This window comes from Plodia interpunctella, chromosome 18 (assembly GCF_027563975.2).
Source record: "Plodia interpunctella isolate USDA-ARS_2022_Savannah chromosome 18, ilPloInte3.2, whole genome shotgun sequence".
In the NCBI taxonomy this organism is placed as follows: domain Eukaryota; kingdom Metazoa; phylum Arthropoda; class Insecta; order Lepidoptera; family Pyralidae; genus Plodia; species Plodia interpunctella.
The window spans coordinates 1,252,997-1,267,917 of NC_071311.1; the positions used below are offsets into that span (position 1 = coordinate 1,252,997).

Below are 14,921 nucleotides of genomic sequence, written 5' to 3' on the forward strand. Positions count from 1 at the left end.
CATTGGTTCATTGTTGAGGATTTCATTCTTTGCAGCATAAACAAAAGTTGTTTTCATCGCGCACATTATTTATAAAATTGTACTTATTTTTTCATTTTTCTCTTAATCATGAAAATATTGAATTTTGAAATTTTAATTAAAATAAAATTATCTCATTCAAATGGTAGGTAATTTATTCGAAATAAATATTAATGGAAAAAAACTTATTCGTCTAGTGAGTCACGTTTACAAACTTTTTAAATTTTGATGTCTATGCTCAAAATGTCTTTTACGAATTCGTAGTGATGGTGGCTGGCTTCTTTGTAAACGAAGCGTCGTAATTTGTAGATAAATTGTAAATCTCAATTGAATTTTGGTCGTTCAACGATCTCATTATTAGTGACTTAAGTGCTCAAGAAGTTTCACAACAAATCGGTAAGTGCAAAGTGCAACATTCATTGTGAAAATGCGCGCTACCGGTACCTCTACACGTGGTTTGCTTGGTACAGCGCGTACGTGTGTCTCCAAATGTGTTTTTATATTTTCAACACATTATTTTATATTAAAAATATTCGCACCACTGTGTTCTTAAGTGTTCATAAATAATTTCTAAGTCATTCCATCAAATTTAGGTTGTGCTGCTAAACATGGTTAGTTTGACAAGCGGTCGCGTATTTGTGACAAGCTGTTGAGGTAATTTATAAAGGAATTTATTTTGTTTTTACCACGTAGTAATATATATAATACATTTCTGATATTATATTCTCTCAAGATGCACCACTGCTTGAAGTTGAAACAATGCGAAGGGTTGCGTGCGCTTTCCACTGTTTTAAGTTTCTCTTTTTTCTCAAGCTTTTATTTTCCTGTGGGCATAAAGACAATGACGCATCTCTGTACAATGAGAAAGTCACGTTATTATCTTGAGAAACCTACAAGATTTATCACTATACTATCATTTTCTAGGAAGGAGGGCTATCAAAAACATGTTTTAAAGTGTACAATTTAGCTAAAGTGGTTAACATGTTTCTAACCAAACAAATATTGAATAGTACTTAAAGAATTACTTACCAATGCTAATCATACAGTGTATTGCAATAATTATGTTATTTTGCAACATGTGGTCTTCACTAACCAAAAATTAGTCATCTTATTCATACAATTTTATAAAACAGTGTTGTGGCTGTCATGCCATTCTGGTTGGCAACACATTGGTATCCATATTACCAGTATTGTCCATGGGATGAAAGGTTTGCTTACAGTTAGACAGTTCACATGCTTATTTGCCCAATAAGCTTTAAGATTTTTAAATTCTTGGTCTAGATAAGAAATCTTGACTAAAATGGTATTATATTTAATGTTATCACAACCAGAGAATGTATAGTAAATAAAAACTTTCATTTAATAATAGTCTAATAACTTCACACATAGTGAATGTTTTGTGCAATGTTTTACGACAAAAAATATGTTTGAAATTATTCTCAAATTTGCTGAATAGCAAACTGTATAAAACATTGTATAATATTATCAATGATTAAAGAGTAATATATTTCTGGTATTAATGTTTAAAATAAAAGTCACTTTTATGTTCAGTGGAGCTGCAACAGCATTCTTGTTCATGCAAAATGATGCGAATAAACATATTAACATTCCAAGCTGTAATTGCTAGGTTTCTCATTCCGTGGCAAAATGATTGCTGTCAACTTTTCTCCTTAACTGCATCCAAATAAGGCATGTTTTCATGCTATTAATCAATCCCAGATATTTTTTGTTCCAAAATATTTTCACTATATATTTGTCTCTACATTAATTTCAAAATGTATATCTATTGGAGTAATATTTTGTTTTAAGCCTTCTTTTGTTTTAAAAATATTTGTTTATTATTATCCTACTAATATTATAAATGTGAAAGTTTGTGAGGATCTATGTATATTTGCTACTCTTTCACACAAAATCTGTTGGACGGATTTATGAAATTTGGTACACTGTTAGAATAGAACCTGGAATAACACAGGGTACTTTTTATCCTAAAATTCTCATGGGAGCTAAGGGCTCGGGTGCAGCTAGTGAGACAATATTTTCCTTATGGCAACATTATAGCTACCAAATAGTCTAACAGTCCAGTTACCAAAATATTTATTCAAAAATCAGACCATCACAAGCACTTTTTCATGTTAAAATCGAAATTATATATAGCATTTCTCAAAGTTGCAGCTTTGAGCAACTAGTACTTATCAAGCACAAGTGATTGCCCTACTGACCTACTGTCTACTGCTTTTCGGTGCCACTTTAGAAAGTCTCATTACACTGATACTCTATGATAAGTGAATAAAAAAATGATAATTGAACCAACTAGATTAATGATAATTTGTGACATTACATTATATAGTTTATTTTGAGTTTTTATACAATTTTTAAGTTTGATTTACTAATTTTGTGAGTAAATAAAGTTTTATTATTGTATTTAGTTTGTGTAAATTAAGTATTTTGATAGTACATGAGACAATGAGTTACTCTGCCTGATTGTAATAAACATAAATTCTTAGTCACGGGTACATTTCTGACTTGTAAGAAAATAAAAGTTTTAGAAATCAAATTATCTCCACTTAGTGAGGGAAGTATGCTAATCTATACTTCCCTCAATAAGCGGTAGCCTTTTTATTCAGTTGTTAAATTTAAAAGCATTTACTAAAACCAATTCAATAGTTGTATTTTTATATGATAGACTAGCTGCGCCGCGGGGATTTGCTCCCGTGGGAATTTTGGGATAAAAAGTACCCTATGTGTTATTCCACGTTATTTTCTACCCGTGTACCAAATTTCATTCATATCAATCGGTTCAGTAGATAATGCGTGAAGAGGTAGGTAACCAACTTTTTTTTACTGAACAATATTGTAATTTTTTACATTCTTGTTGCTGTAGTTTAAATGTGTGGTATTTCATTCATCACTTTGAACTCCTAGTATGATCACACATCTTGTGTTCATCTTAATTTAATGTTTTTATAAGTTTATTATAAGTACTATACTTTGGCATTCTTGATGTTGTTGTTTTTTTTATTTATCATGAATTTTGCATGAGCACACTTAAAACATGTGTGCTTCGGCGATAAGATCGCTATTTCTATGCATTCAACTTGTTTGCACAATGTAAATTTAATGCCAAGCGCAATCATCTGGGAAGGGAAAGTGTTATTTAGTGTCCAGTGTTGTTACTTGATGCCTGACCAAAGCCATTGTTATCAACACAGTGTTGTTCAACTTGACACTGGCTTATTAATAAAGCTTAGTTAGACTGTTCTGAGATGAATTTAGTTTATCATGATAATTTAAATAAAAGTATAAGAGCTGGATATAATGATAAAAGCATTATCTAACAGCCAATCATTGGGCCATACAAATAATGGTATGTGGGCGCAAAAAAAAATGTTTGCGCCCACATAGCCCAAAAATTATTTGTACGCCTTTTTATATACATATATTATATTTAAATAGACGTAAATAAATAACTATATGTACGTACATAAATGCATTTCCTGTCTATGTGTAATCAAATCCTGCAAGTTCAAATTTCACGTACTTTAGCTAAAGTGGCTTTAGTTCCTATGACAATGCATTATTAAGATCTGATGGTGCAGTCAGGATTATCTTAAAACGAGGGTATTTGTGTTGAAATGCAACAAAAAAAATTGTGCCAAATGTGTAATGTTTGTAAAAAAATCTTTGCTCTTTGTTGACCCACTGACCTATATTATCGGTAAGGTTAAAAGAAAATATAGGTCTTAACTCTTACTCTATATATTTTTGTTCGAACAACAGTATATGATGTCTTTCTTCACGCCCATTTGAAGTATGTACGCGAACCAATTGATGACAATCATACGCAATTACCATGATCTTGGCGCCCGCACTTCGATATCGACACAACTATATAATCTGCAGAGGTGCTACTACGTACGAAACATAAAATAGCACGTCATTGGGTCCACTCGTTCTTTCTTTTTTTTTTTTACACGATGCGTACACAATATGAGAGAAAGAGACAGCATGTGGACGTTAGTAACGTGTTTATATAGGTTTCGTGGTAGGCCTTCAGATTGGACATCTTTTTATATATATATACCAATGGATGATGGTATTTTATGGAACACAGAATCGTCGTGTTAGATGAGACGTGATTTTGAGATATACAATTTGATTTTCTGGGCCGAGACTAAATTAATACTTTTAAATGCGAAAATCTTGTCTGTGACGCTTTACAGATAAAACGCTGCACCGATGTTGATGAAATTTTTTATGCATATAGTTAAAAGACATGAGATCAAACGTATGGTACTTTTAAAAATTCCTATAGACCAGAAATAGGTGAAAATTTGCATGACAAATGCACCAAAAACATTTAACTAATTTTATATCTATACATTTGATATTTTGTGGTACCGTGCCGGGTCACCTCGGCCTGATAAGTATTTCTCCCTCGCACTCTCGAATGACATTGGGAGCGAGAAAGGGACGCTGGGGCTAATGACCGTTATCTAGATGTTAAACACGTCACGATTACAAGGTCGAGAATAACGCACTAAACTTGTACTTATTGTTTGATTACTTAATTTTTTAATGGAGCCTATGATATATAATATCTAATGACCTTAACTAACATATTACTAATGTACAAGATTTTAACATAATGGAGAACAACCACATTAAAAAAATATATTATTAAAGATTTTTTACTGTGCTAAGATCTCGTCTGATAATTAATTCTACTTTTTCATTATCTACCTTACCTTGTCTTTGAAGATCAGTGAAAATGTCTCTACACAAATACTTAACATTTTTTTATGGTATCCAACATGAAAAATATAAAAATTTGTACACCAAAGGGATATCCAACTATAATATACACTTTTGTATTTACTTTCTTATTACTTACTGTCTCTTTCTTGTATCTCTGTGTACATAAACGGTTAAATAAATATCAGTCCTCCTCAGTCAATTCAATTGCCAGTTACTTAAAAAAAGGATTCTACGAAATAAAGCTTTTGTTTATTACCAAACTGGAATTGAAACCAATAAAATGTACGAATTCCCAAGAAACTGCATACAGTTTCATCCTACACCTGTCCTGTCGTAACATGGTGTGTTCCGATGACATTGTCGACAATTACGTTTTAATTTATTCAACGAATTCACGAAACTGGTAGGGCTTGTGTCTCAATACACGTTTTTGGTAAGCTGCCTGCCCCAGTTGGCAATACATAGTAAATAACTATTAGCTGTGTTATGTGGTAAATAGTATCATTTACAGATATTTCAATTTAATGATAATATACATTATAACTCGTAGCTTTAAAGTTCGTAGTTTATATAGCATATTTGCCTGTCCTTATGATTCTCAACGACACAACAGCTTGCACAAACGCTAAGTTTGTCACACATATAAAGAATCCGAATTCTTTTTATGATTTTATATCAATACAAATGAAAATAAAATAGAGTTAAGAAAGTTACTAATAAAAATTCACAATTAAAATGGTTTCAACGAATATTTAATTTCAACAAATTTCAAGGAAACACAGACTTTATTTGTCATAACTTGCATTAACAGTGTCATTTGTACATTTCAGCGATGAGTTCGAGTGTATGCTACAAGTGCAACCGGACGGGGCACTTCGCCCGCGAGTGCACGCAGGGCGGAGTCGCCGGGCGCGACTCTGGCTTCAGTCGCCAGCGCGAGAAGTGCTTCAAATGCAACCGCACGGGGCACTTCGCGAGGGACTGCAAGGAGGAGGCCGACCGTTGCTACAGGTGACCTCTTGTATTCCCTGCTTCATGCATAGGGTTCCGTATCTCTAAAGGAAAAACTGAACCCTTGTAAAATTACTCTACTGTAGTGTAATTTTTTTATTACGGGAGCTATTCTTATGTGGATAAATTAGAAAATAAAACAAAAAATATTCCAAAAATATGTTGTGCGACATATCCCCATCATAACATTTATTTATTTATTATAAAAGATACACATAGACATAGGCTGCCATGTCATAGTGCCAACATCTACCAACAGTGCCAACTCTGTGAACGGTCACATTCACGAGTTTTCCTTTCTATGTTTTCCTGAAAGCAAATAGTGAATTATGGAAATTACTGTACATGATTCACGAGATTTGCCTTCCACATGGATGAGCATTTTGATTTGTTGACCCTAATAATATATCTATCTTAATATTTCCAGTGACCACTCCATTTATACTGCCAAGAAAGTGTGTGTCAGCCTTATTACTATATATACTATTTTTTTACGTCAGCGTGCAATATTTATGAGCACACCTGAAAACTTTCACAATAATGAAGTTTTATCTATGGTCTCACCATTGTGACTTCTGGGTTCTTGAAAACTCTGTGTGTGCGTATTTTTAGCATTTTAATGTGAGCCGCCTTGCTTTATTTTTAACGGATTTTTAATTTCCGACCACTAAATTAATTATAAAGCTCTCATATTGTTTATCTTAGCATCAGGTTTCTTACGATATTATAATTTATAACTTTATTGTGTGAGTATGTAATATGTTAGCGCGGTTTATTTCGGTCACGCTACAATGATTATACTATATTTATTTCTGCGAATCGTGATGTTAGTAGCCTTGACCTTCTGCAGAAATCACCAACTCTGATTATTCAGTAGCCCACTGCCGAATATAGTTACTATACATGTCAATTACAACATGATTAGATAGCAGACGAATTTGTGATTTACCTTGTAAAAAAGAAATCTTTTAAAATATACTTTTTTACGATTTATGACATCACTAGCTGATACCAGCGTTTGCGTGGACTTTTATGACGCTAGTGGATTATTAAATATAATGATAATGTTTGTTACTTAGTTAAGCCAAACAAGCTGGACGGATTTTATGAAAGATTATGTGTATATGATCCGTCGTCATCGAAAATTGTTACCGCCTACACCACGTGGAGGTACTACCAGCTTATGTTATTGTGTATCATAAATCTTAGTCTTAAATTATGCAATAAGTAAAATTAATTATTGTGCTGAGCAACTTTTGCAGTTATCGTGTAGCTGGTCTGTTTGAATTTCACATCAAATTATAAAAAGATCTTCGATTGTTATATCTCGACAGTTGTTTCAGTTTTCAAAAAATATATTTATATATCCTATAATGTTGCACTGGCTTCATAGCTATACAACAAAAAAGTTTCATTCAAATCTGTCTGGAATATATACCTGTGTAGGATGAAAATGAACAATTGAATTTCCGTTTTGTCAGATGTAACGGCACGGGGCACATAGCGCGCGAGTGCGCGCAGAGCCCGGACGAGCCGTCGTGCTACAACTGCAACAAGACGGGCCACATCGCGCGGAACTGTCCTGAGGGCGGCCGCGACTCCTCCAACCAGACCTGCTACAACTGCAACAAGTCGGGCCACATCTCGCGCAACTGCCCCGACGGCACCAAGACCTGCTACGTCTGCGGCAAGCCCGGCCACATCTCGCGCGACTGCGACGACGCCGAGCGGAACTAACGACCGCCACTCACTATATCATTACTATGTATATTACGATGCCACACACGGACGATAAGCAAAGGACGCGATTCGCGACACTAGCTGTAAGACCACACGACTGTATGAAATTTAGCAACGGAATTTTTAATCGGAGACGTGTACATAGCGCGCGGTCGGCGCGCACGTTAATGTTTGTTCTGCACGGTGAAGTTATTGTGTTTTAAATCATTTAATAATCGTGATTGAACTATTGATGAGGTAGCGTTACAGTTTTTAGCATTACAGAGTATATATTTAATATATTTTGTACAGATTTTTTTGTCAAAAGATAAATTGGATGCTGGCGTACTATGAGTTTTCAATGGAAGAGTGGAGCCCTGGAGGAACCCGAACCGAACCCTGGACTCTCTTGTTCGTCTTTACACAATATGTTTTCGCTCGCTCAGCGGTCGGACTGTCCAAAAGACTTCATGAAATCACTAAGGGTGGTTTAATTTTATTGATCAATTCCTTTGTTTATGAGATCCTGATAACTTGTGGAGAATTCAGTGGTTAATTAGAATTTCATCAATCAGAATATTTTTTATTTTGTTATCCCTGTCTATGTGCCTGTGTTTGATACACGTCAATGTAACCAGTTACTCAGCTTACAGTGGGAGATAATAAAAATCTTGCCTTATGATTTTCAGTTTCCATTTGCCCTGAATATTACGTAGACGATAGATACACATCTAACATCCTTATATCTCCCCTCTGTTAAAATTCCATACTTACACCGTTTCAATTTGACAGAACAAGAGGCCAATACCTTTCCTTCAACACCTAAATTAGGTACCCAATACATCAGGCTCTTAATGCTGTGTACACACCATGAGCCAACGGAGGAAATAAATCCTTCATTTTTGCGTTTTATTATTTATTCCGTATATCTGCTGAATATCCTTCGTAGACTTTGTATGTACGCAGCATAACACTTACACATTAAGTAAACATGACTGGCGTGTTGCCGTGCACGCATAAGGCGAACGCGAGGAATCGTGTTATACGTGCGAGCGTGGACGCGTAGTGCGACTTTGCTATTTACATCTCACCATCGAGTAGATTCGAAGTGAGGCACAGCGAACAGTGCGACATTGTGACGCAACTGCGTCTCACTTCGAATCGACTCTATAGTTAGAAATGAAATGCAAATCCGCACTTCGCCCTTCCATGTTTCTACTTAGTTTTCACGGAAAATGGTTTCTTAGTTTCGTCCGTGCGTACACGGCTTCGAAATGAGCAGCAATTACATCAAGTGAAGCATGACACAAAATCTGTCCCAATCCAACACAGAATTTGGAAACACAATGACTTACACAATGTAAAAATGTACCTTGGCATAATGCTGGGGCCATATCATTAATGGATCGCCAGAGTGGCGATAGAACGAGCGATGGGGAACTTGCTTCAGCTAGTACATAGACACCCTGTTATTCATAAAAAACTTTAAAACATAAGCTACTATAAGTTATATTTTGCAATTAAATTTTGTCGTAGCTACAACATGTTTTGTCACTAACTATCTCAACTATCGCACTTTATAATATTCGAAATTGACAGAAAGAGACGAAACATTTTAGCTTACGAGTACATACGTTAAGTTTTTTATGAATAACAGGGTACCTACTAGGTAGGTACGGTCCAGAGTAGGTATATAAGATGAGCCGTGCCGCACACAGCACACATTATATCAGGTAGTCTGGACCGCGACCCACGCCACGAAATACAAAAAAAACCGCAACCCGTTTGTGGTCTTTTTTGTATTCCGTGGGTCTATAAGAGGAAATAACTGGTACTTCCGGAGCTAACGTTGACAGGTTCAAAAACACAAAAAGCCGGACCTTCATTAAAACTTTTACAAGGGGTGGAATTATCAAAAGCCACAGCATGTAAAAAATGATAAAGTCGCGGATATCCACATTCCTGATATTCGTATGGGAACGAAGCTGCAGGCATAGCTAGTAATATGACAAAAAGATGGAGCTGCAAAGCTTAGAGCTACATTTTTTAAAAAATAACACAGTTTGAAAATTAGGTTTGTTGGTGGTGTCTTCACTTTATGAATTAAATTGATGGTCATGGTCAAACCCATCGATATGTCATATACCTACCATTTAGGTACCTAATTAGCGTTAGGGTTCGAACTTGGGACTTATCGATTGAGATCTCTGATTTGATCTGTTTGGAACAAATACCAAGAAAACTATATAGACGATGGACCAAAGGAGATAGTTAAGTTTTGTAATGAAATTTAAAAAAATATAGTCGAAAGGCTAATCTCATACCAAGTAGCAGATTCCCGAAAGATGTCAGTGCTCTGTCTCATTTCTCCTCGTGTGTGTGTAAAGATAGACGTGGTATCTAGACGGATTGACAATTTCGGATGAAACTATCTGTATATATTCTAAACTGGCAAAAAAGTGTTCCTCTGACTACCGCCCGTAGTCCCTGTGGCATGCGTCGTACGATATTGACGCTTTGTTTCACCGCTGGCCTGCCGCGCCGCTGTCGGTCGCCCGCGCGATTCGACAAATACAACTCACCGGTCGCGCCGTCGTCAGTCGCCGGTGCGCGTGGAATGAGCGATCTGAGGCGGTCCCTTTAGCCTTTCATTTCTGTTGTTTTACTCGTCGGTCGCATCGCTGTTCACGCCGCACGAATTTTCGCCATGGCGAATATCCCATGGCCAGGCCGTATGGTAAATGCGCAAAATTAATCCATTTGGTGCGGCGCTTTAACTATTTTGCACAAGCATCGAAACGGTATTGTGATTACAAAAAATAACAACGGTATTACAAAAAATCTACTAAACATCCCTACCCGTGGCCGTGCGACAACTTTGTAATTTTAATATTACCGGTGTTCCGATTGTATAAGCGCAAGACAACACTACGACAGCCGGGCGTGGTGCGCTTGCGCGACAACCGAACCGACAAAACAAGCTTTTCTGAATGAAGTGAATAATGAGGCGGCGTTAACGTATTTGTTTATTTCATAGTATTCCAATTTTTACAATGAAATCACGTTAAATTAAAGCAATAATTAACTCAGTTCAATTATAGTGGCCTTAAGTGAAGTGCTAGTGTAATTACATTAATCATACGAGTTTTTAGATGGGCGTTAACTTCAGGTTAAGTTGTTATTAAGTTTTTATTCAATTAGATTATGGGTTGATCTAGTATTATGCCCTTTCTTCTTTTCTTTCTTTAAACTTGTCCATAAACCGATCGGTTTTATGATTCTTTATGTATTACTAGGAAGATATAATGCATTTGTTTGTGTCAGTAACGAAGTTGTAATTTGAAACTTTGATACACTGTTTTCTTTCATTATTAAATCTTGATGTCATTTTATGTTAGCAAACGTACCTATTCGTTTAAATTATTCTTGCCACATCCATAATATTCCCATAATTTCGTCATGTTAAAAATGGATTGATTGATGATATAATAATCCCAGAGGTTACCTATATTGAATTACTATAGAAAGAAAAAAGCTTTATTCGCGTGATTATTGCCATAACATTGCGTTAATGATATACCTGATTATATATATACAAAATATTATGGCTCATTAGTATCTTCAAACCGAATAATTTCTATGATGTAAACTCAGATTGTAACTTAAGAAAAGGTCCGTAATCTAATAGCATAATGCTTTCTTTACAGGTTATTATAGCTTAAGACTGAACTATGAATCTCATATTTATAACATGGATAAGTTACATAGCACTCTTTCACTTATGCACGGCTCAGGACTATGCGTCTACTTACAACCCAGACCCAACTCTAACAAAGGATTTTAATGACCCAAACAGAAGGTTACAAGACCGTAATCCATATGAAAACCGAAACCAATATGACCCTAATCAGAGATACAGTCCAGACCGGAATGATCCATATGGTAGAAATGAGTTTGGCACAGATAATCAAAGGCCTACGTGGGAAAGAGGGCCAAGTTATGGTGGTTCATTCAAAACACCAGCTTTGGAACATGAAAACCTTATCATCAATGAAGCGTAAGTTATTTTAAACCTTCAGTGATCCCTCAACTTTACTATTGGTGTAACAGCTACTAGACTCAACTCTCTCAACAGCTATTAGAATACATAAGTTCATTTGGGAACTTGTTCAATAATTATTGATGAAACAGTATAAAGAGGATTTTATTATTCTATGGTCAATTTCAGCACCTACTTCATTGTGGCATCCAAGATAGTTCGTCCGGGGCAGATCTATAAGATCTCTGCCAGTATCCTCAAAGCTCGTCTTCAGATGACCATCAGAGCCTCCATATCGAGGGATGGAGTGGAGATTGCTGATATTCTGCAGAGGGTTAAGGAAGGAGTGCCTGAGATCCTCAACATGAGGGTAAAATTTCATGAAATTGCTTGTATAAATGTCAATGTTGACTAAAAAGGCTTTATACATAAAAACTTTACTTAAAATAAGAATGTCTATATATCTTTTAAATTTTATTTTTGCTTTATTTGGGTTTTAATTTGAAATGAACCATCCATCACAATATTTTGATCAAATTATTTTATTTCTTACTTCTTTCTAATCAAATACTTTCTAATAGGATTCTTTATCTATTAAAGCATAATTTGTAAAAATCATTTTTTAGTTTACACTGAGAATTAAAAGAAATCGATAAAAGTCTGTGGATAGATAGGTATTTATTAATGTTATATGATACCATAGATACCGGTCAACTCTGTGCCTGGCGACTACAAGCTGCGCGTGGAGGGCCTCTACATGGACACGCCGTTTGGAGGCCGAGCCTTCCACAACGAAACCCAGCTAGTGTTCTCGCGCCGGTTCATGACCATATTCATACAGATGGACAAACCTGTCTACATGCAGGGGCAGACCGGTGAGTATCTATTGTTCTTCATTCTATGTCATACAATGTTACCCTGCTTCCTACTATACATACTATTATCACAGCTGACCGACTCATTCACCTGGTTTGCTGCAGTCAAATTTCGAACACCGTAAGCTACCACATGCTGAGCTGTGAACAACAGCTAGTATATTTTACATGTTGCAATTTATAGGTTAAAACTACCTATAAGGGGACTCTATCTATAAGCATAAAAATTTAAGCTATAATGTAAAATACAGCATACCGTATTAAGACATAATAATTTTTTACCATAACATTCTTATGCATAACTATTTCGTTTTCGTTGAGTGCCGTAGCTCAGGCGTTTCCTACTTTTGTTATTAAAGTTTTAATTAAGTATACTCCATATGTTTCAGTTCGCTTCCGCGCCATCCCCATCAACACTGAACTGAAGGCATTCGGGCGGGCCATAGACGTCTTTATTCTAGACCCCAATCGTCGCATCATGAAGAGGTGGCTTTCAAGACAGGTAAATTAACGTTATCTATGATCATAATACAAGGAAATTATCTATAACAGTTATTATATGAGTTGTAACCTATAATACAAGTTTCCCATGGGAATTTCAGTATAAAAAGTACCCTTTGCGTTATTCTAGGTCATATTCTACCCGTGTACCAAATTTCATAACAATACGTCCAGTAAATTTGCATGAAAGAATAATAAACATACACATATATATATCCTCACAAACTTGCATTTATAATTCTAGCTGCACCCCGGGGCTTCGCTCCCGTGGGAATTTCGGGATAAAAAGTACTCTATACGTTGATCCAGGTTATATTGAACCAGTGTACCAAATTTCATAACAATCCGTCCAATAGATTTCACACGAAAGAGTGACAAACATACATACCTCACAAATTTTCGTATTTCTAATATTAATAGGATAACTAAGGGAGGTATTTTCAAAGTGACAGTCATACATAGTGAACCTTTTCATAATATATGTGCAACTGCATTCACAAAATGAATGCAATAGAATAGAAGAGAATTACATTATAACCTCACTCTTGATATAAATACCCATGTAATGGTCTACATAGTACAATAATAACATCATTGTAGGTACGAAGGTAGGTAGGTAAGTAGGAACAATACGATACATACATACATGTAGGTACATGGATACATGGTAGGTAGGTAGGAACAATACGATACGAAGCAGTGTATGAGCTATATGTTTGTGTCATCAGATATTGCTGACAGCATTGTTATAACGAGACACTTATTAATACCTCGCCCACAGTATGTGTGTTCGTAAATTTTAAAAACAATGATTTGTTAGAAGCAACCATTCCCATGGACATCGCATAAATATGTATATAAATACGATTTCACCACCATATATCTGTGGAAGTCATGTGTGCGCAGAATTAAGACACAGATAACAATTGTTTGACGGCATTTGCACCGGTTCCAAAGCCCCGGGGCGCACTTAGTTATATTTAATTATCTAATCATCTCTAATCATCTCGTTGCCTAATATTTTACTTCAAATTCCTAAATTTTTCACGTCATACCTTCATACATTTTTGACGTCAATAAAGAGTTTTGGAATGTTACTCGGAATGTTGTTTTTGAATGCTAGTAGTCTGTAGCTTTGATAAACATTAATCAATTTAGAATATTAGATGAAAAGTGCCCGTGAAGGTCTAATTTTTGAATAATTTGATTTTTGGAATTGAAATGAATTTAAACTATGTTTTGTCATCCTCAGAGCAACTTTGGTACCGTAAGCCTACAATACCAGATCTCGGACCAGCCTCTGTTTGGAGAGTGGCACATCCGAGTTGAAGCGCTGGGACAAGTAGAGGAGACCACCTTCCTCGTTGAGGAGTATTATCAGACCAGGTTTGAGGTATGTATATTTGCTAGCGTCTCGGCCCGACTTAACACGAGGTCTATAAACCTTTGGGAATGAATTGGCAAAATAACAGTGAAAACTGTTAAAAGAAGAAAGCTTAGAATGTTTGAATCAACTTTGTTTTATACTATGTAATGATTTTATTACAAAAATAATGTATAAAAAGCGTTGAAAGTTTATAGGAAACAACAGCATTCTCATGGGGTTGACATCTGGCAGGCGGCCGGTCTAAAACCTCAATTAAATTATAATAATATATTATTATTTTACACAAATATGCAGACCCTAATCCGTCTAATAACTTTTTGAGTTCACACAGACAAACAAACGCGAATTATTTTTATGATACATGAGAATAGGCTATTATTGCCAAATGTTTGTTTTGATGACTATTCGAAGACTCATAAACCATTGGAAATACCAGTGAAAAAAATACTGTGATAATGACAATACAATGTTCGACAGCTACATTAAATATTACGTTTATGGTGATGATTTCTTAATAAAAGTTGTTACAAAATCTTTGTTTTTTTTTATAATTAAATTTATTTTTATAATTTCATACTTTTTGAAAATAGACTTTCCAACCAACTTTAAATCTTCG

At 35.4% G+C, this 14,921-nt stretch overlaps 2 protein-coding genes and 1 long non-coding RNA gene across 5 annotated transcripts in view; 2 read left to right on the top strand and 1 right to left on the bottom strand.

Moving 5' to 3' along the window:
• The first annotated feature begins 252 nt into the window (after nucleotides 1-252).
• CNBP (CCHC-type zinc finger nucleic acid binding protein) lies at nucleotides 253-8,185 on the top strand. Of its 3 annotated transcripts, none has more exons than XM_053758734.1 (3): nucleotides 253-414; nucleotides 5,604-5,784; nucleotides 7,266-8,185. In XM_053758734.1, the coding sequence occupies exons 2-3, from the start codon at nucleotides 5,606-5,608 to the stop codon at nucleotides 7,519-7,521; spliced, it is 435 nt and encodes a 144-aa protein (XP_053614709.1). In that variant the 5' UTR covers nucleotides 253-414; nucleotides 5,604-5,605; the 3' UTR covers nucleotides 7,522-8,185. The 3 variants fall into 3 exon arrangements, with proteins under 3 accessions (XP_053614709.1, XP_053614710.1, XP_053614711.1); XM_053758735.1 differs by lacking the exon at nucleotides 253-414 and adding an exon at nucleotides 472-672; XM_053758736.2 differs by lacking the exon at nucleotides 253-414 and adding an exon at nucleotides 2,327-2,412.
• On the bottom strand, nucleotides 5,605-7,363 carry LOC128677708 (uncharacterized). Its single transcript, XR_008405559.1, has 2 exons — nucleotides 7,223-7,363; nucleotides 5,605-5,828 (listed from the first exon to the last, which is right to left on the bottom strand). It is a non-coding gene; the product is annotated as an uncharacterized LOC128677708 (long non-coding RNA).
• Nucleotides 8,186-10,488: 2,303 nt separating the features above from the next.
• Nucleotides 10,489-14,921, top strand: part of Mcr (Macroglobulin complement-related) — a 37,675-nt gene continuing 33,242 nt past the window's right edge. The window contains exons 1-6 of the mRNA XM_053758270.2: nucleotides 10,489-10,672; nucleotides 11,211-11,560; nucleotides 11,732-11,912; nucleotides 12,246-12,417; nucleotides 12,807-12,919; nucleotides 14,171-14,311. Coding sequence (XP_053614245.1) covers nucleotides 11,235-11,560; nucleotides 11,732-11,912; nucleotides 12,246-12,417; nucleotides 12,807-12,919; nucleotides 14,171-14,311 — 933 coding nt within the window. The 5' untranslated portion in view covers nucleotides 10,489-10,672; nucleotides 11,211-11,234. The remainder of the gene's footprint in view (nucleotides 10,673-11,210; nucleotides 11,561-11,731; nucleotides 11,913-12,245; nucleotides 12,418-12,806; nucleotides 12,920-14,170; nucleotides 14,312-14,921) is intronic.